Source organism: Papio anubis, chromosome 3 (genome assembly GCF_008728515.1).
Source record: "Papio anubis isolate 15944 chromosome 3, Panubis1.0, whole genome shotgun sequence".
Lineage (NCBI taxonomy): Eukaryota > Metazoa > Chordata > Mammalia > Primates > Cercopithecidae > Papio > Papio anubis.
The window spans coordinates 113,314,259-113,336,877 of record NC_044978.1 but is presented as its reverse complement, the minus strand read 5'-3'; the positions used below and the strand labels follow the sequence as shown (position 1 = coordinate 113,336,877).

The 22,619-nt window shown below is 34.9% G+C and overlaps 1 protein-coding gene across 3 annotated transcripts in view; it reads left to right on the top strand.

Annotated features, from left to right (window-relative positions):
• The first annotated feature begins 1,163 nt into the window (after positions 1 to 1,163).
• The window catches only part of UGT2B39 (UDP-glucuronosyltransferase 2B39), a 389,237-nt gene continuing 367,781 nt past the window's right edge, over positions 1,164 to 22,619 (top strand). The window contains exons 1-6 of one of the 3 annotated variants that reach the window (XM_031663978.1): positions 1,165 to 1,949; positions 4,775 to 4,923; positions 9,059 to 9,190; positions 11,906 to 11,993; positions 13,158 to 13,377; positions 15,780 to 16,751. In XM_031663978.1, coding sequence (XP_031519838.1) covers positions 1,229 to 1,949; positions 4,775 to 4,923; positions 9,059 to 9,190; positions 11,906 to 11,993; positions 13,158 to 13,377; positions 15,780 to 16,056 — 1,587 coding nt within the window. In that variant the 5' untranslated portion in view covers positions 1,165 to 1,228 and the 3' untranslated portion in view covers positions 16,057 to 16,751. Of the gene's footprint in view, positions 1,950 to 4,774; positions 4,924 to 9,058; positions 9,191 to 11,905; positions 11,994 to 13,157; positions 13,378 to 15,779; positions 16,752 to 22,619 lie in introns of those variants that run through there. The other 2 variants (XM_031663979.1, XM_031663977.1) reach the window with 2 other exon arrangements.

Genomic DNA, 22,619 nt, shown 5'->3' with positions numbered 1-22,619 from the left:
CTGCGCTGGATTTTTTAAGGGGATAATGGAGAGTGATGGACTGAAAAGTTGGGGTCACAGGTTAGTCAGGATAGTGGCTAAAATCATCAAGAGTTGGAAACTGCAGTCTTTGGTGAGTCAGCTCCTCGTGGTGTCCTTGAGACCAGCTGGCATCAGTGAAGTCCTTTAGACCAGCTGAGTCAGTGGTTTCATCAGTATGTAGGAACTGAAGGTGAGAAAACAACATTTCAAAATGTTTAAGTTATTATCTATAGAACAGTTAAGATGAACTATAATCTTGTAACAGTGTCTGCATGATTATATAATAATAACCAAAAAACTATGAAGAAGTGAGTCAGAGAGCAAACTAACCGAAAGCTGTCTGCTGAATGTACTGCGCCTGGTTTACTTTTATATCTTCCCCTCCCTTTATCCTTGATGAATTCAACAAAGTCTACAGGAATAGTGTCATCTTGAAACTCTCTAAATCATTCCTGATGGTAGTAAGAATCAACATATAAATGTTCTATCATAAAAGAACCTTTAAAATATACTAAGTAAAATAGGCCAGTCATAAAGGATCACATATTGTATGATTCCATGTATTAAAAAATGGCCAGAACAGGCAAATCTATAGAGATAGAAATTCAATTAGCATTTGTCCAAGATAGGACAAATGCAAAAATTAGGGGTAGGGGGTAAAAGGATAAAGAGTATAGGTTTTAGTTTTAGGAGATAAGAGTTTTCTAAAACTGACTGTTATGGTAGATGCACAATTCTGTGAATATACTATGACACATTAAATTTTACGCAATAAGTGATAATTTGTATGGTATCTGAATTATATTTCAACAAATTTACAGAAGTTTTTGAACCATGTTTAGCTATTTTATCTTTAGTTCTGTGTCAAAGACCCTGCAGGAACATGAACCTTTCACTGCTACTCTTATGGACAGTCTTCTAAAATATATTACATGAGTCAGGTGATGTGTTCATCCAAGATCACTGATATTAGCTGAATTATAGCACTTAAAAATATGAAAAGGAAAATAAACCCAATTGTATAAACAGGTCTTCTACCTTTTATTTGTCTCCTTGTTATCCACGTGCTCAGACTGCTAATATAATGTGTTTACTTTGACGTGTAAAAGTTACATTTTAACTTCTTGACTGATTTATACTTGGATGTCACTATGAGAAATGACAGAACGGAGCAGCAACTGGAAAACAAGCATTGCATTGCATCAGGATGTCTATGAAATGGACCTCAGCTCTTCTGCTGATACAGCTGAGCTGTTACTTGAGCTCTGGGAGTTGTGGAAAGGTGCTGGTGTGGCCCACAGAATTCAGCCATTGGATGAATATAAAGACAATCCTGGATGAGCTGGTCCAGAGAGGTCATGAAGTGACTGTACTGGCATATTCACCTTCCATTCTTCCTGGTCCCAACAACCCATCCGCTCTTAAATTTGAAATTTGTCCTACATCTTTAACTGAAACTGAGTTTGAGGATAGCGTCACGCAACTGGTTAAGAGATGGTCAGACATTCCAAAAGACACATTTTGGCCACATTTTTTACAAGTACAAGAAATGATGTGGACATATGGTGACATGATTAGAAAGTTCTGTAAAGATGTGGTTTCTAATACGAAACTTATGAAGAAACTACAGGAGTCAAGATTTGATGTTGTTCTTGCAGATGCTATTTCCCCCTGTGGTGAGCTGCTGGCTGAGCTACTTAAAATACCCTTTGTGTACAGCCTCCGCTTCTCTCCTGGCTACGCGATTGAAAAGCATGGTGGAGGATTTCTGTTCCCTCCTTCCTACGTACCTGTTGTTATGTCAGAATTTAGTGATCAAATGAGTTTCATGGAGAGAGTAAAAAATATGATTTATATGATTTATTTTGACTTTTGGTTTCAAGTATGGGACACGAAGAAGTGGGATCAGTTTTACAGTGAAGTTCTAGGTAAGTAATTTTTTCATTTGGTAGCATGGAGATCTAACTTTCTTGTACCTTTGAAGCTGAGCTTGTATAAAGCCATAAAGTCAGGGAAGTGGGAGCTTTTTGCAAGTGAATTTATCAAATGAAAGAAAAAGATTATCAAACTCACAAACACTATAGAAAAGGTAAATCATAGAATCTGTTAAAACACTGTGGCCATTAACCATACAGAACACTCCAGGAAGTCATAAACCTGTAAATTAGTGCACCTTAGATTTCTTTAAGCAATCACACATCTGTTGTATTATAATTTTTTGTCTTAAAAAAAGTCAGACTCATCAAGAAATATCTTGCTGGATGTATACTGGTAGACTGAGTAGTTACACATTTTTCTAGAACTATCTGTTTAACATTACAGAAATTGTTTTTATCTTGTATACCTGTCTCCTTATTTAGTAATTGCAATATGTACCCATGTTACCAGGAGGTTTCCTCCACAGTTGAGAGAAATAATGTCTCCATTTCAGAAACAGAAACCAATGCATGTAATTTGAAGTTTCCAATGCTTCTATTCTCCTTCACTTAAGGATAGAAACTATTCATTTTAAGGCCAGTCATCTTGTCAAAGTGTGAACATTAAGTTGTAACTGTACATATCCTTTGCCTACTTTTTGATGGGGTTGTTTGTTTTTTTCTTGTAAATTTGTTTGAGTTCTTTGTAGGTTCTGAATATTAGCCCTTTGTCAGATGAGTAGATTGCAAAAATTTTCTCCCATTCTGTAGGTTGCCTGTTCACTCTGATGGTAGTTTCTTTTGCTGTGCAGAAGCTCTTTAGTTTAATTAGATCCCATTTGTCCATTTTGGCTTTTGTTGCCGTTGCTTTTGGTGTTTTAGACATGAAGTCCTTGCCCATGCCTATGTCCTGAATGGTATTACCTAGGTTTTCTTCTAGGGTTTTTATGGTATTAGGTCTAACATTTAAGTCTCTAATTCATCTTGAATTAATTTTCGTATAAGGAGTAAGGAAAAGATCCAGTTTCAGCTTTCTACTTATGGCTAGCCAATTTTCCCAGCACCATTTATTAAACAGGGAATCCTTTCCCCATTTCCTGTTAAAAAAAAAAGAGTCAAAATTGACAAATGGGATCTCATTAAACTAAAGAGCTTCTGCACAGCAAAAGAAGCAACCATCAGAGTGAACAGGCAACCTACAGAATGCGAGAAAAGTTTTGCAATCTACTCATCTGACAAAGGGCTAATATCCAGAACCTACAAAGAACTCAAACAAATTTACAAGAAAAAAAACAAACAACCCCATCAAAAAGTGGGCAAAAGATATGAACAGACATTTCTCAAAAGAAGACATGCATACAGCCAACAGACACATGAAAAAATGCTCATCATCACTGGCCATCAGAGATATGCAAATCAAAACCACAATGAGATACCATCTCACACCAGTTAGAATGGCAATCATTAAAATGTCAGGAAACAACAGGTGCTGGAGAGGATGTGGAGAAATAGGAACACTTTTACACTGTTGGGGGGATTGTAAACTAGATCAACCATTATGGAAAACAGTATGGCAATTCCTCAAAGATCTAGAACTAGAAGTACTATATGACCCAGCCATCTCATTACTGGGTATATATCCAAAGGATTATAAATCATGCTGCTATAAAGGCACATGCACATGTATGTTCATTGTGGTACAGTTCACAATAGCAAAGACTTGGAATCAACCCAAATGTCCATCAGTGACAGACTGGATTAAGAAAATGTGGCACATACACACCATGGAATACTATGCAGCCATGTAAAAGGATGAGTTTGTGTCCTTTGTAGGGACATGGATGCAGCTGGAAACCATCATTCTCAGCAAAGTATCGCAAGAACAGAAAACCAAACACCGCATGTTCTCATTCATAGGTGGGAACTGAACAATGAGATCACTTGGACTTGGGAAGGGGAACATCAGACACTGGGGCCTATTATGGGGAGAGGGGAGGGGGGAGGGGGGAGGGATTGCACTAGGAGTTATACCTGATGTAAATGACGTCATGGGTGCTGATGAGTTGATGGGTGCAACACACCAATATGGCTGAAGTATACATATGTAACAAACCTGCACGTTGTGCACATGTACCCTAGAACTTAAAGTATAGTAATAATTTTTAAAAAGTTATAACTGTATAGTTTTTTGAAACTATGCATCTTTAAAATATGAGCCAAATTAATATTGAACACACATTTCTATTTTAATAATTTCTCAAAGCTTTCTAGCCATAATTTGCAAATATATTTACTTACAAACTAATATTGTTAAGATCTTAGCATGAATCAAAAGCAATAGCAGGTACAAGGATTTCAGTCATAATTTCAAAATAATCAACAGTTCACTTGAAGATTCAAAGATAAAACGACTAGATTAATGAATTACGGAAATGAGACTATTTCTTAGAAAATTATTTTCATGAGTACTGTAGAATTCATTGATAATGGAGCTCCAAGAGTGACTTTTATGTATATTTGTTACTATGAAGGTTTAAAAAATAAAGAAATGGAGATTAATTCTCCATGGCTTGTTTATGGTTGTGAATATACTGATGTGACATAAGGGATGTAATTTTCCCTCATGATCCTCTCACCACTTTATCTTTCTTGTAAATACACAGGGGCAAAATATATAATACATAATAATTAAATTATGCCTATATATGAATATATGTATATATATTTCAAAGCACAAACACTTCACTTGCATTTTTGCCTACATTATTCTAACTTCTTTCAGAAAATTACCTAATGATCTGTGTCATCTACCTTTTCTTGTTTTATTTTCCCATTAGGAAGACCTACTACATTATTCGAGACAGTGGCAAAAGCTGAAATATGGCTTATTCGAAACTACTGGGATTTTCAATTTCCTCACCCACTCTTACCACATGTTAAGTTAGTTGGAGGACTCCACTGCAAACCTGCCAAACCCCTACCTAAGGTAAACTATTACTGTTTGTTTGTCTGCTTTGAATTTTCAGTGCAAATGGTTCCACATTCATTCAGAGTGTTTGACTTAGACTGGAAGAAACATGGGTAGTGGGAAGGTAAAGCACATACCAATTAAAAACTCACATACATGTTGATACCGTCACAAGTTTGTGAATTTCATCATTATTACAGATAAAGAGGGACACTAAGAAGACTTTGACAATAGGGTGGGTAAATTAAAGCTTTGATTATGCTACACATAAGAAGGTACTAGCTGTTCATTAAAAGAATATTTATAACGAGATTAGCACACAGCACAGGTAAGTGTGTTGGACACAGTTTCTGTCCCAACACACCTTATATTTACTTTGAAAGATACAATATATGCAAGTAATAGAAACTGTGCAAAAACTATTATCTCCAGGGAAAAACCAATGCTAAGGAAGCATCCAGTGTAGATAATAGAGTATCCTGGAGTCACTGATATTAATAATTTAGATGAGAGCTGAACAATATGCGGGAATAGATGAAACAAAGAGAGAAAAAAGCATAAAAAGAAAAGCAGGCAAAATGTTCAGGGCAGTTCTCAAGACTCAAAGTTTAGTTTGCAAGGGAGATACTGAGTAAGAATCAGATGACGCTGACAGAGCCAGATACTCCTTAGGAACTGAAATATGTATTAAGCACATTCAGGAACTACTAAAAAGAGTTAAGAAAAGAAAATATGTGATAAGATTATATTTTAAAAAATATTCCAAGATGTTCAATGAATTAAATTGCAGAAGGGCCAGACTGGGAAGATCCGACCGTTCAGAAAATTTTGTATGAATTCAGGTAGCAGATGATGGAAAAGTGAACTAGAAAGTGGATAGAATTAATTATGCCTACTTTTGCAGTAATAGTGCTAACCTCATATTGTGTTGTGTGGAAAAAAGTTAATACAAATAAACCACTTAAAATGTCTCTGGCATATAGTTAGTGATTCAGAAATGTTATTAATTTTGCAATTATGGCTGTTGTTGTTATTACGAATACTACTAATTACTTAACATGTGTAAGTCACTTGAGATATCATTTCACATTTAATAGAAACTAATTATTCAGTGTTTCAAGATTGCATTCTCTAACAAGTCCTACCTGTCTTCTATATGACAGTTACCTTGTGGACTTGATTAAAAGAAGACATGTCAGTTCTGACAGTAAGATGAACGAGCTGAAATTGTAAAATTCTACCATAAATGATAAGGATCTTCACCAGTATTCTAACTTATAAGAGAATAATTCCTTAAGAACATAAATGTGTTATTCTAATACTATTTGAAGCAAGACCCGGTGTTCACTTGATTTTATTCAAATATTTAAATCATTCTGCATTGAGATTCCAGAGGTTTACATTTTAGCATAAACATATCCTATTAGAGCAGGTGTTTTCTGCCTTAAAACAAGCAACTCAGTAAAGCTTCCTGGGGTAACTTGTGTCTCAACATCATAGCTGCCTGATAGAGAAGCACAGAAAAAATGAACAATGCATGTATAATAAATACCCAATAATTTCTACCACTTGTATCTGAATAGTGCCCTTAGTTTACAATAACAAAAGAAATCTGTCATCATGTAACGTTATAATCTTTATGAAGAAACATAAGAACCTCATATACTTTAAATTGATATCACAGTTCTAAGAAGTAGGTAGAAAGTAAGCATTGTTTATCACATTATTATGTAATCTCTTAAGAGATCATTTTTTTCTACCTCCTTATTAGCAGCAACATGGTGCTGATATTTTATTCCATAGTTAAAATTTAATATCTATGTTGAATTCAAATTGTATGGGCTTTATATCGGTAACTTTCTAAAGAGATAAAAGCTGAGGTGAGATATTGAAAATTCTGTGCCACCGTATCCTACTCTTGAAAGATTTCCCCACTCACATTAAGGGAAACCGATAGTGCCAGTAGGAGGAGCAAGAAAGTAGGAGGTGTAGAAGGATAAGAAAAAGGATGACTAGTAGTACAACAGTGATAATTACTAGTACTAGCTGTCGTTAATTACTTATACTAGCTGTTGTTATTAACTTGAAGAAAGCTTTGAATGCAAGTCAATGGTTGTGAAACCCATTTTCTAATTGTTTATTATGCAAAATAATTGTAAACCCAAGTTGCTTTCTATTCAATTAAATATTAGATTCTCAGATAATTTACATATATTTTAATAGAAAAGGACACTTGGCAAATGTATCAAGTGTTAAAAATGCATATAGCCATTGGTTTTATAAGAAATTTACATGAATTCATACAGAGAAAAAAAATCAAGATATACATATTTAATATTTATGGAAAATATTCATAAAATATACACTGGAAGTAATCAAACATCTTAGATGAAGGAATAATTAAAACCTTATATTAGATGCATACTGTAACATTATAATAATTTTATCAACACAATATTCAATTACAGTCAGCTATAATATAAGTAAAGCGAGGTAGAAAATAATAAATATTACAAGATGACACTTTTTTGTAGGAGGAAAAGCACATACAATAAGAACAAAATTGTCTAAGTAAATGTCACAAGTGTACATTGAGCTATAAAAATAGAACAAAAGCCATGTTGAAAACATACATAGTTTACCATGATAACATCTCTAGACAGAAATTTTATTTAAAAATTTATTTTCTTTTTAGAACTTTTAATACTTTTATAAAATTCCTTACATAAATGGTGTTTTTTTTTTTTAAGTTGTCACAGAATGGGAAACAATTAGTCCACATCAATAATGAATCTTTAAACCGTGGTTATATTTTTTTAACACTGGGTGGATGAAGAAAGCTCTGAGCATCAAGCCACTGAGACAAAACACTGAACATAAGTTACATCAAATGTGGCTACAGGTCACTGCAATCACACACAATACCTGGGTATCCCGTGTATTACCTGGAATAGTACTACAATAACTCTGATATCATTAACACTAATTTCTTAAGATTAGAAGTCATATTTTAAAAAATACTCAGCCATATGTGGTCTGCAAATAAACATTTGGATTTTTATTCTTTGTTTTGTAAAGAACACTTAAGAGAAAGTTTTACCCCAATGATTACATCTGAAATTATTTAACTTTAAAAATTCGCATAGATTGGGGAACACAAGTCAGAATGATTCTCAATAAATTCCAGTCAATACATATTCACCAAGATTTGTATGTGGTGTGAGTGAGCTACTCAAGAAGGTGACCAAATCTCCTCTGCAGAAAGGCCTGGCAGTCTCTTCCATACTGGTGCAAATGCTGCTGCCTCTGAGACACAGCAAAGAGATGATGAGAGTTCCTCACATGCAGTTAAAGATAGCACATCAATTTAACAGTGTGATTTCAGGGTGATAGGTGCTCCACCTAAACAATCAGCTGAAAACTATGATCATTCAAGTATCTAACTATATACTGTACAATTCTGTATTATAAATGAGACTCTTAGAATTAATTCATAGAAACTCCAAACCACAATAGCATACTCCAGCATGTCAGTGATTCTTAACCACCACTTTTTACAGTTACTTTTTTTTTCTTTTTTGAAAAACGACTGGAAAACTCTGACAAACTTTAAGTGACGTGTAAAGGATTATAGTAAGATAAATGTAGATTTACATAATCCCAGCTGTGAGTAACTTTTCCTCAGTGCTCAGAGTCAGGGAAGTCAACCACTAATGACTTCCAGCTAAAATAATTCTGTAGAAAACCTGCGTAAAATAAACATATGTGATTTAGCAGAACAACAATATAGCATTAAAGCCAAGTGGTGCCTCTTTAAGGAGCCTACATTAGTACTTATAATATTATAAATGAAGAGTTCGGGTATCTCCTCAAATACTGTGTAATAGCTCTATTTCATCTCTCTCTTTCACACACACACACACACACACACACACACACACATATTTACACAAATACTCTTAACAGAGGCAACCAATCTCATAGTATACATCGTGCAAAAAAAACTGAATAATCGAGTCAGTCAAAAAATATCCTTTATTACAATTATTCCTGATAGTAGTTGATTTTCTCTTTTTAGTTTGTATACCAATTGTTTCACAGTGCTTGCTGTGCTGATAATCTACTTTGATGGAACACGTTCTTTTCTTCACAGGAAATGGAAGAGTTTGTCCAGAGCTCTGGAGACAATGGTATTGTGGTGTTTTCTCTGGGGTCGATGATCAGTAACATGTCAGAAGAAAGGGCCAACGTAATTGCATCAGCCCTTGCCAAGATCCCACAAAAGGTTAGATAAAATGCCTTAATGTTGCGAAAAACTGATGAAAGAGACTGTTACAGTTTGTAAAGAATCCAATTGTAGAAACTTCCTGCCTATAAATTCAGCTGTTGGGAAAGCACTAGTTATCTCAGATATTAATTCAAAATCAATAATATATATGGAAGATACTAAAATAATACAGAGGATGTTTTTCATTGGTAATTAATTTGGCATTAATATTGTGATCAGGAATAAATATAATTAAGAGTTGCAGCTAAAGTTTTGGTATTATCATGATATTGGGGTCAGGTAAGAGCTATCATCAAATTCTGCCCCTGTGATTTGATCCTGTTGTTTAAGATTCCCTGAGGGCACTGTACACCCTACAGACGATTGAAAACATTACATTTTAGTAACTTCACTAGAACAATAACAACAGCAGGTATTTTAAAAGTCTGACATGAATCATGCAGTTTAGTGTTGTCATATTACCAAGCCTCATGTACTTCCGGTACAATTTGGAGTTGGCCTATTTGCGTGATGTTCAGAGTACTATTCAGACAAAGGACGGCCTAGGTTGTCAGACAACTAATATAAGGACCCACATAGCCAGGCAAATTTGGAGAAGAGAAAAAGCAGCCTGCCTTGCTGGACCAGACCCAGCCAATGTCTGAAGCAGGAAGATGAAAGAGAAAGGGTGGAGATGGATCCTGCTCTGAGGGTGGACCCTGTGTAGCATAATATGTGGTCCCACAAGGACGTTGCACTGTGAGATTAACAACTCCTCCCAATGGAGGAAGCGGAAGGAAATATAGGAAGGACTCAAGCAGAAGGAAGCCAGGCAGGGGATCAGGTTCAGATGCCGCCTCCATAGAACATAGTAGGAACATATTTTCTTTTATATAGAATAAAATGTGTATTTGTCAAGTACTTTTTAATTCCCTGTCTGACATAGCCTTCTTGTAATGGCCTATGCTAATATTTTGCCAAAATCTCGAAGTTATTTTAACATGGATATAACAAATAGAACTTAAACACTGTAAATTATTTTTTGATTTATAAGGATTCCTTGGGGGTTCCAAAATTAGTAAAATAAACATTAAAATGTCTTGGCTATAGCAGAACATATTAATCACTGTTGTCAAAATTTTGTAGCACATTATCTAAGTGTTAGCAATCAGTTGACCAAAATTCAGCAAAATACAATTTTGAATTTATTTAAGAGTTGTATTTTTATTCGTGGTACCAATAGGTTCCTCATTTCTATGTTGAAAAATATGCAAAATTAGCAATACTGAGAATACTGTGAATTTGTGTCAAAAGCTATCACTTGAAATTTTTCTTGGAAGTAGTGCTTAGTAATTTGTAATTTCAAAGAAGTTATACGTGCTACCTTTGCAGCATTAATTGACTTCTTCCAGGTAGCTTATTTTATATACTTGCATTTTTATCAATCAAAGACATCAAATTCTATTAAAATAACTTACAGAAAAGTAGATATAAGTGAACTACTTCCCATATTACTCAAAAAAATGAATACATTATGTTAAATTTGGTAGATGAAAACTCATAAAATACATAACACAAAATAAGCATATAGGTCATTAGTAAGTTGTTACAGATTTTTCACACTAGAATGATGACTACCTAAAATTTTCAATGTATATAATTATTAAAATTGTTTATCTTTTTAAAATTAAATTCCATTTGTTAACTTTTAATTTCATGGTAAATGGGGATGTTTGTTATATAGGTAAATTTATGCCTTGGGGATTTGTTGTACAAACTGTTTTGTCACGCAAGTAGTAAGACTAGTTCTTTATAGTTATTTTTCCTGATCCTTTCTCTCCTCTCAACCCCCACCCTCCAATAAGGTCCAGCGTATGTTGTTCCTCTCTATATGTTCATGCGTTCTCATCTTTTAGCTTCCACCTATGAGTGAGGGCATGCAGTATTTGGATTTCTGTTCCTGTGTTTGTTTGCGAAGTATAATGGTCTGCAGTTCACTTATGTTCCTGCAAAAGATATGAACTTGTTCCTGTTTTTGGCTACATGATATTTCACTGTGTACATATACCACATTTTCTTTATCCAATCCATCGTTGAAAGTCATTTAGATTGATTTCATGTCTTTGCTAGGATGAATAGTGCTGTAATGAACATACATGTGCATGTTCTAATTTATACTCCTTTGGATACATACCTAGTAATGGGATTGCTGGGTTGAATAGTATTTCTGCCTCTAGGATTTTGAGGAATCGCCACCCTGTCTTCCACGATGGTTGAACTTACACACCCTCCTACAGAGTATAAGCATTTCTTTTTCTATACAACATCGCCGGCATCTGTTATTTTTTGAGTTTTTAATAATGGCCATTCTGACTGATGTGAGATGGTATCTCTCTGTGGTTTTGACCAGTGATGTTAAGCTTTTTTTCATATAGAGGTTTGCCCCATATAGGTTTTCTTTTGAAAAATGTAAATAAACTTTTGAATAAATACTTGAATTTTCATTGGATAACTTTATATTTGTCTAAGCTACTATTCTTTGAAAAACATGATTTACTTATATACCTAACTATAAAAAATAAGGAAATGAAATGTGAATATTCCATTTACATCAGTCTGAGTAGTTCTGTTAATAAACATCCTTGTTCTCATTGTTAACTTTAGGAGTTATAACATTCTATAAGTTCTTTTGAGCTCCTCTCATGGAATAAGATATTTTCTTCACTGTAACAGGTTCTGTGGAGATTTGATGGGAATAAACCAGATACCTTAGGACTCAATACTCAGCTGTACAAGTGGCTACCCCAGAATGATCTTCTTGGTAAGTCTCTGGAGAACAAATATTGAATATATTAGTAACAGATTATTAGAGTATTAATAGTCATCATGAAACAAGACTATTGAACATTTGTTATGGAAAAACTTAAAAATAAAATGAAACTTCTGTATATTTATTTTCCAGTCCTAGGGTGAAAAGAATAAACAATAATTGGTGGCATTTTATGGTATGCACGCACACTCTTTATGATCAGAGTATCTTTATTTCAGGTGTTATTTCCTCTCAGAGAATTTTTCTGGCATTTCCTGGGTTCCTTTCTCATATTTCTACAACTTTGCTTTCTTCTTCTGTAGGGTTATTTCAAATGTCACTAAAAATAACAGCTCTTCTGCTACCACCATGGACACTGCATTTTCTGTAGGATTAAATCTCTAATCTTAATCGAAAAGTGTTGACACATTTCATAATGAAGTGTGACCTGTCCTTCCTCAATTCTAGCACCACCACCACCTCACTGTCTGCTGTTGCACACCCCACATATTACACTCCATGACTGTACTTAAGAGAACACATTCTGGCCAGACAAAGCGGCTCACGTCTGTAATCCTAGCACTTTGGGAGGCTGACGTGGGCGGATTGACTGAGCTCGGGAGTTCGGGAGTTCAAGACCATCCTAGGCAATATGGTGAAACTCAGTCTCCATTAAAAGACCAAAAATTAACCGGGCATGGCAGTTTGCCCCTGTAGTCCCAGCTACTCAGAAGGCTGAGTGGGAGAATTGCCTGAACCCAGGAGGTGGAGGTTGCAGTGAGCCAAGATTGCACCACTGCACTGCACCCTGGCGACAGAGGGAGATTCCGTCTCCATTAAAACAAAACAAAACAAAAACCAAGAACACATTCTTACATGCCCATCCCTTTTCTGTGCTTTTTCCTTTTGCACATTGTGTTTCCTTATCTAAATTGCACTTTTTTATTTTTCCAACTGATAATCTTGTATTATTTTTTTCGGTCTGAAGTTGAACACGCTACATAGCCTTCACTTACATCTCCAGCAGAAGTAGGTGCTCCTTCCTCTGAAGTCTGAAAACAATTTTATTTCAGTTCAGTGTGTTATCTAGGACACACTGCCACATTCAGATTCTTCTATTGTGCATTTCTCATTTTATTCCTATGAATAATTTTGCTAAAATTCATGCAATCCTAGGTCATCCAAAAACCAGAGCTTTTATAACTCATGGTGGAGCCAATGGCATCTACGAGGCGATCTACCATGGAATCCCCATGGTGGGCGTTCCATTGTTTGCAGATCAGCTTGATAACATTGCTCACATGAAGGCCAAGGGCGCAGCTGTTAGTTTGGACTTCAACACAATGTCAAGTACAGACTTACTCCATGCACTGAAAACAGTAATTAATGACCCTTTGTGAGTATCACTTTTTCTTTACTCGGTGGTATTTATAGATAGATTCTCTTGTCAATAGTGAGTATGGCTCTTATCCTTTTTATAAGAGACTGATTTTGAAAGAATTTAAATGATTTAAACAATCTGAAATCTGCGTTTATTTTCGAGTTATTATTTAAAAATTTTATTTGAACCACATACATTTAATGAATAACCAATTATTGAAACAATTTTCTACACAAAAAATTTAAAGTAATATACATAATAAGACATTTTAAAATAAATTTGACATAATCAATCCACAATAGAAAGGAAGGATAAACTTGAAATCATAGAATAAAATATTTTAACTCAATATCTAAAATGCCTCAAAGTATATCTTTTTTCTCACTGAAAAATTTATTTTTATTATCATTATTGTAACAGATTTGATAATTTAACTTCCGTAGCATAAAACCCACCTACTTAAAGTATAAAATCCTAATGTATTCAGTATGCTTACAGTCATGAAGCCATCACTATTATATAATTTTAGAACATTTTGATCAACATAAAAGAAACCATAATGGTATAGAAGTCACTTCCCATGACCCCTTAGCCCTAGGCTAACACCAATTTGCTTTCCTTCTCTATCGCTTATTCTATCTACATATTTCATACAAATTGAATCACACATCTTATGATGTGTAAATGGCTTCTTTCACCAATTACAATTTTTGTTGTTTTTATGGTTTTTGACTTTATTTATGTTGCATGTATTAACATTTCATTTCTTTTTACAGCAACATATTTTATAATATGGGTATGCCACATTTTATTTGTCTCTATCATGATCTGAGAGATAGGTAAATTGGTGTTTTCACTTCACAATAATGTTTAAGATGATCTTACCTTTTTGAGCTGTCTCACGTAGTGTGTGTACATTTATTTTATGTGTTTTGTACTTAAATGTGTATTTTAGAAGCCATATAATGTATTTTAAGATTCTAGGCATCAAATAATTTAAAAATAAACACAAAATATAGAGGAAATCCTAGGTATTCTATCATAGTGTGGCCAGGAAAAGCCTCTCTTATCAGTAACATTTAGAGAGTTGCCTCAAAAAGACATAGAAGAATGCCTTGGGTTGTTGCAAAAAAGAATACTCCAACCGTGGGTAGAGGGGACACAATGTGTAAGGTGCTAAGATGGGAGCTTAAAGAAAAATATAAAGCCAACGTCCCTAGAAGACCTAGTGTGCATGGGAAAGTTTCTGGAGGAGAGCTTACCAGTGTCTGATATTGGAGGACCCTGGGGACCAAATAATTTTTTGGATTTTATTCTTGATATGATGAAAGTTCAGGCAAAAGTCTTAATCAGGGCAGTGTCATAATCTGACTTTTATTTCAAAAAAAAATCATTCTGGCTACTGGGTGAGAAACAGTAGGACACAAAAGATTAGAATAGAAGCAGAGCTCCTGGCTATGAGGCATTTCACCCATATAACGCAATTCATCTTTAGAAACTTAAGGATGATAATTCTCAATTTGTATTTTAACTATATATCTTTCTCCACTTAAAATGGCTCATGATGTTGAGCATGATTTTATATGCCTGTTTGAGACCTAGAGTAGTGTAATTGTATATTTCATAAGACAAAGGGTAAATGCCTAAGCGATGGGTACCCTTTTCTTCATGATGTGATTATTTCACATTGCAGCCTGTATCAGAACATCTCATGTACCTCATGAATATATACACCTACTATGTACTCAAAGAAATTAAAAATTAAAAGAAATAAAATTTCTCATATGTTCTCTACCTCAAATAATTAACTTTCTCACCTGAACTTCCATTTTTACTTTAAAAATATTTGTCAATTATGAAATCCAATTTAAAATCCAAACTTTCTATGATGACTCAAGTTAAAATACAGAAATTCTATGTCAATTCTATTACATTTACTTTGAATCATATGATACTTGAAAAACCTTTCATTGACGATATGCTCAGGCAAATTAAGTTACTTTTTTTTGTTTGTTTGTTTGTTTTGAGAGGGGGTCTCACTCTGTCACCAGGCTGGAGTCGAGTGCAGTGGTGTGATCTTGGCTCACTGCAACCTCCTCATCTTGGGTTCAAGTGATCCTCCTGTCTCAGCCTCCCAAGTAGCTGGGACTACAGGTGTGTGCCACCATGCCTGGGTAATTTTTTTTTTTTTTTAAACTAGAGACAGGGTTACACCGTGTTAGCCAGGGTGGTCTTGATCTCCTGACCTTGTGATCCACCTTCCTCGGACTCCCAAATTACTGGGATACAGGTGTGAGCCATCACGCCCTGCCTAATCAACTTTCCTTTTTTAATTATTTTTTAAAATTTATTATTATTATTATACTTTAAGTTCTAGGGTACATGTCAATGTTGATACCTTTGTGTTTATCATTTAGATATAAAGAGAATGCTATGAAATTATCAAGCATTCATCATGATCAACCAGTGAAGCCCCTGGATCGAGCAGTCTTCTGGATTGAATTTGTCATGCGCCATAAAGGAGCCAAACACCTTCGGGTTGCTGCCTACGACCTCACCTGGTTCCAGTACCACTCTTTGGATGTGATTGGATTCCTGCTGGCCTGTGTGGCAACTGTGATTTTCATCATCACAAAATGTCTGGTTTGTGTCTGGAAGTTTGTTAGAACAGGAAAGAAGGGAAAAATAGATTAATTATGTCTGAGGTTGGAAGCTGCAAAATCCGATAAATGAGACTCCTTCAGTTTATTACAACAAGAAGAGGTCGTGATACAAGATTCCTTTCTTCTTGTCATAAAACATCTTTCAAAATTTACCTTTTCAAGTCTAAATTTCTTTTTTAGAGATTTAGTACCTATTTAACTATTAGAAATATTTCACTTTAAGGAGGAAAACATTACAGAAAATAAAAATGATATAAAGTCATATGAACTTATATTGAAATTTATTGAGCTTATATTGAAATTTATTGTTTTACTTCACAGTTTATATGAAAAAATGTACTAAACATAATTACATATCACAAACTGTACATGGAAACAAGAACATTAAGAAGTGCACTGACAGTATCAATATTGTTTTGCACATACTCAGCATATTTTGGATTCATTTCATGCAGGATTGTTTCGTTTTAACTGTCTCTTAGGAAACTATTAAATAATTAGATTGTATAAAAAGTCTCTCTCTTCCTCTTGATATTTTGAGATGAGTGGTGCTGCTTGGCTTTTATTGTGAATCCAGCTTCAGCGTCACTTTTTTTCCTTAAAGGTGTGATAAAAATGCTTACTATTTTAGAGCTTCAGTCATTTCCCAGTGGAAAGTATGTGGAATTAGAAATACAGCTACTCATACCTGGTTTCTACTACAAAATAAACTAATTTCACAATGTGTTTGGTTTTTTGAGCCAATTCTATTTTTCTGGTCATTTAAAAACATTCATCTGTTTTTTTATTTTTATTTTTTAGTTATTTCAATAGTTTTTGGGTGACAGTTGGTTTTTCGTTACATGGATAAGCTCTTCAGTGGTGATTTTTCAGATTTTGGTGCACCCATTACTCAAGCAATATACACTGTACCCAATGTGTAGTGTTTTATCCCTCAGTCCCCTCCTACACTTCCTTCTGAGTTCTGAGAGTCCATTATATCATTCTTATGCCTTTGTGTCCTAATAGCTTCGGTCCCACTTATAAGTGAGAGCATACAGTGTTTGATTTTATATTCCTGAATTAATTCTCTTAGAATAATGGTGTCCAACTGCATCCAGGTTTATTTTGTTTCTTTTGATGGCTGAGTAGTATTCATATATATGTGTGTGTGTGTGTGTGTGTGTGTGTGTATGTGTGTGTGTGTTTGTGTGTATTCATCCCCCAATGAGGGGATAAAGTAAAGGTGATACACACACACACACACACACACACTCATATATATATACACACAATATATACATAGTATATATATATGTATGTGTATACAAACACACACATATTTGTGTGTGTGTGTGTGTGTATATATATGTCACATTTTCTTTATCCACCCATTGGTTGATGGGAATCTAGGCTGGTTCCACAGTTTTGCAATTGTGAATTGTGCTGCTATAAACATGTGTGTATATGGGTTTTTTCATATAATGACTTATTTTCCTCTGGATAGATGTCCAGCAGTGGAATTGCTGGATCAAATGACAGTTCTACTTTTAGTTATTTAAGGGATATCCATATTGTTTGCCATAGTGGTTGTACTAGTTTGTATTCCCATCAGCACTCTAAATGTGTTCTCTTATTAGCACCATGCCAACATCTATTATTTTTGGATTTTTAAACTATGGACATTCGCCATTTGTATATCTTCTTTTGAAAATTATCTACTCATGTTCTTAGGTCACTTTTTGAGGGATTACTAATTTTTCTCTTGCTGATTTGCTTAAGTACTTGGTAGATTGTGGATATTAGTCTTTTGTGGGATGTGCAGTTTGTGAAGATTTTCTCTAACTCTGTGAGTTGCCTGTTTACTTTGCTGATTATTTCTTTTGCTGTTCAGAAGCTTTTTAGTGTAAATAAGTTCCATCTATTTATCTTTGCTTTTGTTGTCTTTGCTTTTGGGTTCCTGGTCATGAAGTCTTTGCCTAAGCCAATGTCTAGAATAGTTTTTCCAATGTTCTTGTCTCCAATTTTTACACTTCCAGGTCTTAGATTTAATTATATGATTCATCTTGTGTTGATCTCCATACAAGGTGAGAGATGAATATCCAGTTTCATTCTTCTACATATGGCTTGTGAATTATCCCAGCACCATTTGTTGAATAGGGTGTCCTTTCCCCACCTTATGTTCTTGTTTGCTTTGTCAAAGACTAGTTGGCTCTAAGTATTTAGTTTCATTTCTGAATTCTCTGGTCTGTTTCATTGGTCTACATGCCTGCTTTTATACCAGTACCATGCTGTTTTGTTAACTATAGGCTTGTAGTATAGTTTGAAGTAGGGTAATGTGACACCTCCAGATTTTTTTTTCTTAGTCTTGCTTTGACTATGTGGACATCAAAGCTGAGAATCAAATCAAAACCTCCACTGCTATTACAACATCTGCAATAATAATAATAAAATAAAATACTTAGAAATATACCTAACCAAGAAGGTGAAAGTTCTCCCCAAAGAAGATCACAAAACTCTTCTGATATAAATCATAGATGTTGCAAACAAATGGAAACACATCCCATGTTCATTGATGGCCTGAATAAATATTGTGAATATGATCATACTGCCAAATACAATCTATAAATTCATTGCATTTTCCACTAAAATACCATCATCATTATTCACAGAACTAAAAAAAAAAAAAAAAAAAATTCTAAATTTTATATGTGTTCTATTCTCATTTTTGACCTTTGATGACAAATGTAAGTTCTTATTTTTTGGTTGTTATAATATAGGAATTTTATTAAAAAGGGATTAAGTGTGTTGTTAATCTTGCTAAACTTACATGTACATATACATGTCTATTTATTTTAAAATGAGAAACTGCATCACTTAGTTACCTAATAGATATGTGGTGAAATTCAATGTGTTTATTGATGACAGTTTGAAATAATAATTATTATTCCACATACTATACTTCAAATAGTCATGTCAAATTTTTCTCTTTTTCCAAGGGTCTTTAGATCCATTTCCTCTCCAAATATAAAATAGAAACACGAAATCCTTTAGCATGACAAAAGTGTGCAAAGTATGCAATGACTTTACAAATGTTGTGCAAAACGGCTAAATCAAGCCATAAACCTTCTTTAATGTACACATCAGGGAAACACTTTATGATAAATGTGGTCCAGATGGACAGAAACCTAGTTGTCTTTGTTGGTAAGAATCATTACTATTTACTAATTATCACACAAGTGTTCTCCAGCCTAGGGAATGATTTAAATATAAATTTATATATATATACATATATATATAATTACATATGTATATATTTTATATATGTTTATATAAATCATGACTATACACACACACACAGTATAGCATTGATACTAGAGAAATTATAAGAAGAGTTTGTAACAGAATATTTCATACAAATCATCCAAGAACTGATACATATACAAAGAAACACAGAACTAATACAGTGCCAAAGGTTAATAATGTTGTTTTATCATGCTTATAAACCTGTGTTTATTTACATTAAACTTATCCTACAACACATGTAACAATAGATTGGTATTCATTGTTTAGTGACAACTACAGAACAACAACCAAAAAAGACAAACGATCTAATATAAAAGTTACTGAAAGTATGAATAGATAATTCAAAGTAAAAATGGCAAATAACATATAAAAGATGATAAAGTTACTGATGCTCCAATAAATAGAAATAATGCCAATAAATTATTGCTATAAAAATCCCAAATAGAAGAGTCAGCATAACATGGTTGTTAAAAGCTGGCAGTTTGAATTCAGGTCACGTTGATTCAAATCTCCGAGAAACCACTACATAATGATGTGTGTTGGACAAGGTATTTAACCTTATTTCCCTCAGCTTTTTCATCAATGAAATGGCACTGGTGGTCACAGTATTATCTACCTCATGGGGTTGCTGAAAGAAGGAATTCACTAATATTGCAAAGCACTAGAAACAGTTTTGTATACATCAGAATAAAATTTGAACTCATAATTAAACAAATCAAAAAATTTCCACAACAATTTTACTGTTGATAATATTGCATAGTACATGCCAGGCATGGTGGCTCATATCTGTAATCCCAGCCCTTTGGGAGGCCAAGGTGGATGGATCATGAGCTCAAGAGATCGAGACCATCCTGGCCAACATAGTGAAACCCTGTCTGTACTAAAAATATAAAAACTAGCTGGGCATAGTGGAGTGTGCCTGTAGTCCCAGGTACTTGGGAGGCTGAGGCAACAGAATCGCTTGAATCCCAGGAGCCAGAGGTTGCAGTGAACTGAGGTCACTGCACTCCAGCCTGCTGACAGAGTGAGACTCTGTCTCCAAAAAAAAAAAAAAAAAAAAAAAGCATAGTATAGTTCAAAAACACGATGTGTTTGTAATGTAAATTATAAAAATGACAATTTACTATTTACTATTTCAAACATGTGGGAATTAAATTTATAGCATAAAACAATGGCTAACAAACTTTGGTCTTTTAGTCAAATCTGGCCATCCACTTGTGATTTTCTTTTTAAACAATTGATTAAATTTTTTTCAAAAAGTAAACATTTTAATCATTTAATGTGTACTATCCATTGGCAGTTAATACATTTGCAATATTTTGCCACTACCACCACTATCTAGATTCAAAGTATTTTTTCACTTCAAAAGGAAGCTTTATACCCATTAGACAGTCATCTCGCATTCTCCCATCCTCCATCTCCTGCAACCTGGCATTATCTGTTGGCATCGTTCTATAGCCTAGTAGATAATACTTTTTTAAAGGCAAATAGGTACACAACTTCAACAAAAGTGTTTTATTTTACCTTATTTTTACATCTCTTATTTGTTCATAAATGAAAATTCTGTGACGTATTATAATAAGTTTTAATTTCCTAATTAAATATATTCAGCAGTGTTGTGATTTATATTGTTATAATTTCTGTCGAATTTTGTATTGAAGTCTGTCTCATGAGAATTGCAGTAAACCAAGACCCTGGAAAGCTCTGATGGAGGTGAGGAAGTGGGATTCAGACATGTGTGTTAGGTAAAACACAATGAAATGAGAAACCCAAACCAAAATGCATAAAATAGAAGAAATGTGTTACTCACAGTTCTTAGAGATGTTAGAGATAATGACAGAAAACTGACAGAAAGTTCAGAAGTGGCAGAGTGCTCAACCAGCCTCCTGGGAGTAGTAGAGAGAATCCCTGTGCAGGGGGCTGTGGGGGTACTTTGCTTAAGGTCTATGGGCATTATTTGCTAGTCTTGTCTGCAGGAGTTTTGGAGTGGCTATCTTAAGAAAACACACATGAAGGGGGAAAATTATTATTTGATTCTGGTATTGATCATTAGGTTATCTTAGGGTAATCAGCTCTGTGGTATGTTGCATTTCTAGGTCAGTGGGATGAGAAACAAGTGGACTACACAAGGAAGAGAAGTTTTCACAAAGCCAAAAGTGACAGGCTATGACTAGCCCTTAAACAACTCAAGTTTAGCCTAAAAATGGATGCTGCAGCAGTGACTATATTCAACAAATGTATGACAAGAAGCTAGAAAAGGAATTAATCTGGCAGAACCCAGGAGACAGCCCAAACACAGTGAGTGCTCCAACTGTGAAAATGGGAAAGGGAGATCATCCGCCTTGGAACACACACCCTTACTGGGAAACAAAGTTTCAGACCACATGAATTGACCTGATCTGAAGCTGAGTAAATTGGAGAGCTGAGTGAAATACAAGGGTACAGTAGCAGTGGGAAAAGCCCCGTGGATTCTCTGGGTTTCCAGGGAAGCCATTTCTATCTTTGTGGAATCTCTGAGTTTCTGGGAAAGCCATTTCTGTCTTGTCTCACAGGGGTCCTTGGGGAGGGTTGCCAGAGGAACTGGGAAAAGACCACAGGGAGAAGGAAATCTGCAGCTGAACTTTGCAACAATTCCAACAGAATGCAAAGTCTCCTGGTCAGAACTCCAGAGAGTGTGTGAATTGGTGTGTAGACTCAACAGGTGGGGAGGTGTGAAAGCCCTGCTTGCTTTCTCAGCTGTGAGGCTGGTAGCCTGGAGCAAGTTCTCAGCCCTGCTCACTCATTGACTGGAAATAAACTTGGTGCTGTTGGGAAGTGCATGGTGATAGTGAGACTGGCCTTTTGAGTTGCATGGGTGCGGTGTGAGGCCTGTAACTGTCAGCTTTCTTCCACTTTCCTGACAACTTGCATGACACAGCAGAGTCAGCCATAATCCTTCTGGGATTATAACTCTATTGACCTGGGAACCACAGCCCCATCCCCCACAGCAGTTGCTACATCAAAAGAACACCCTATGGGACAAAATAATCTGAGTAGCAGCCTTGAGCCCCAGATCTTCCATCTGATGTAGCCTACCCAAAAGAGAAGAAACCAGAAAAACAATATGACAATATGACAAAACAAGATTCTTTACCACCCCCCAAAATCACACTAACTCACCAGCAATGGATATAAACCAAAAAGAAATCCCACCTGCTGTATTAGTGTGGCCTGGAAGTGAGACATGGAGTTAAAGGAGATTATTTTGGAGGTTTACAATTTAATGACTGCCCTGCAGGGTTTCACACCTGCATGGGGCCTGTAGTCTCT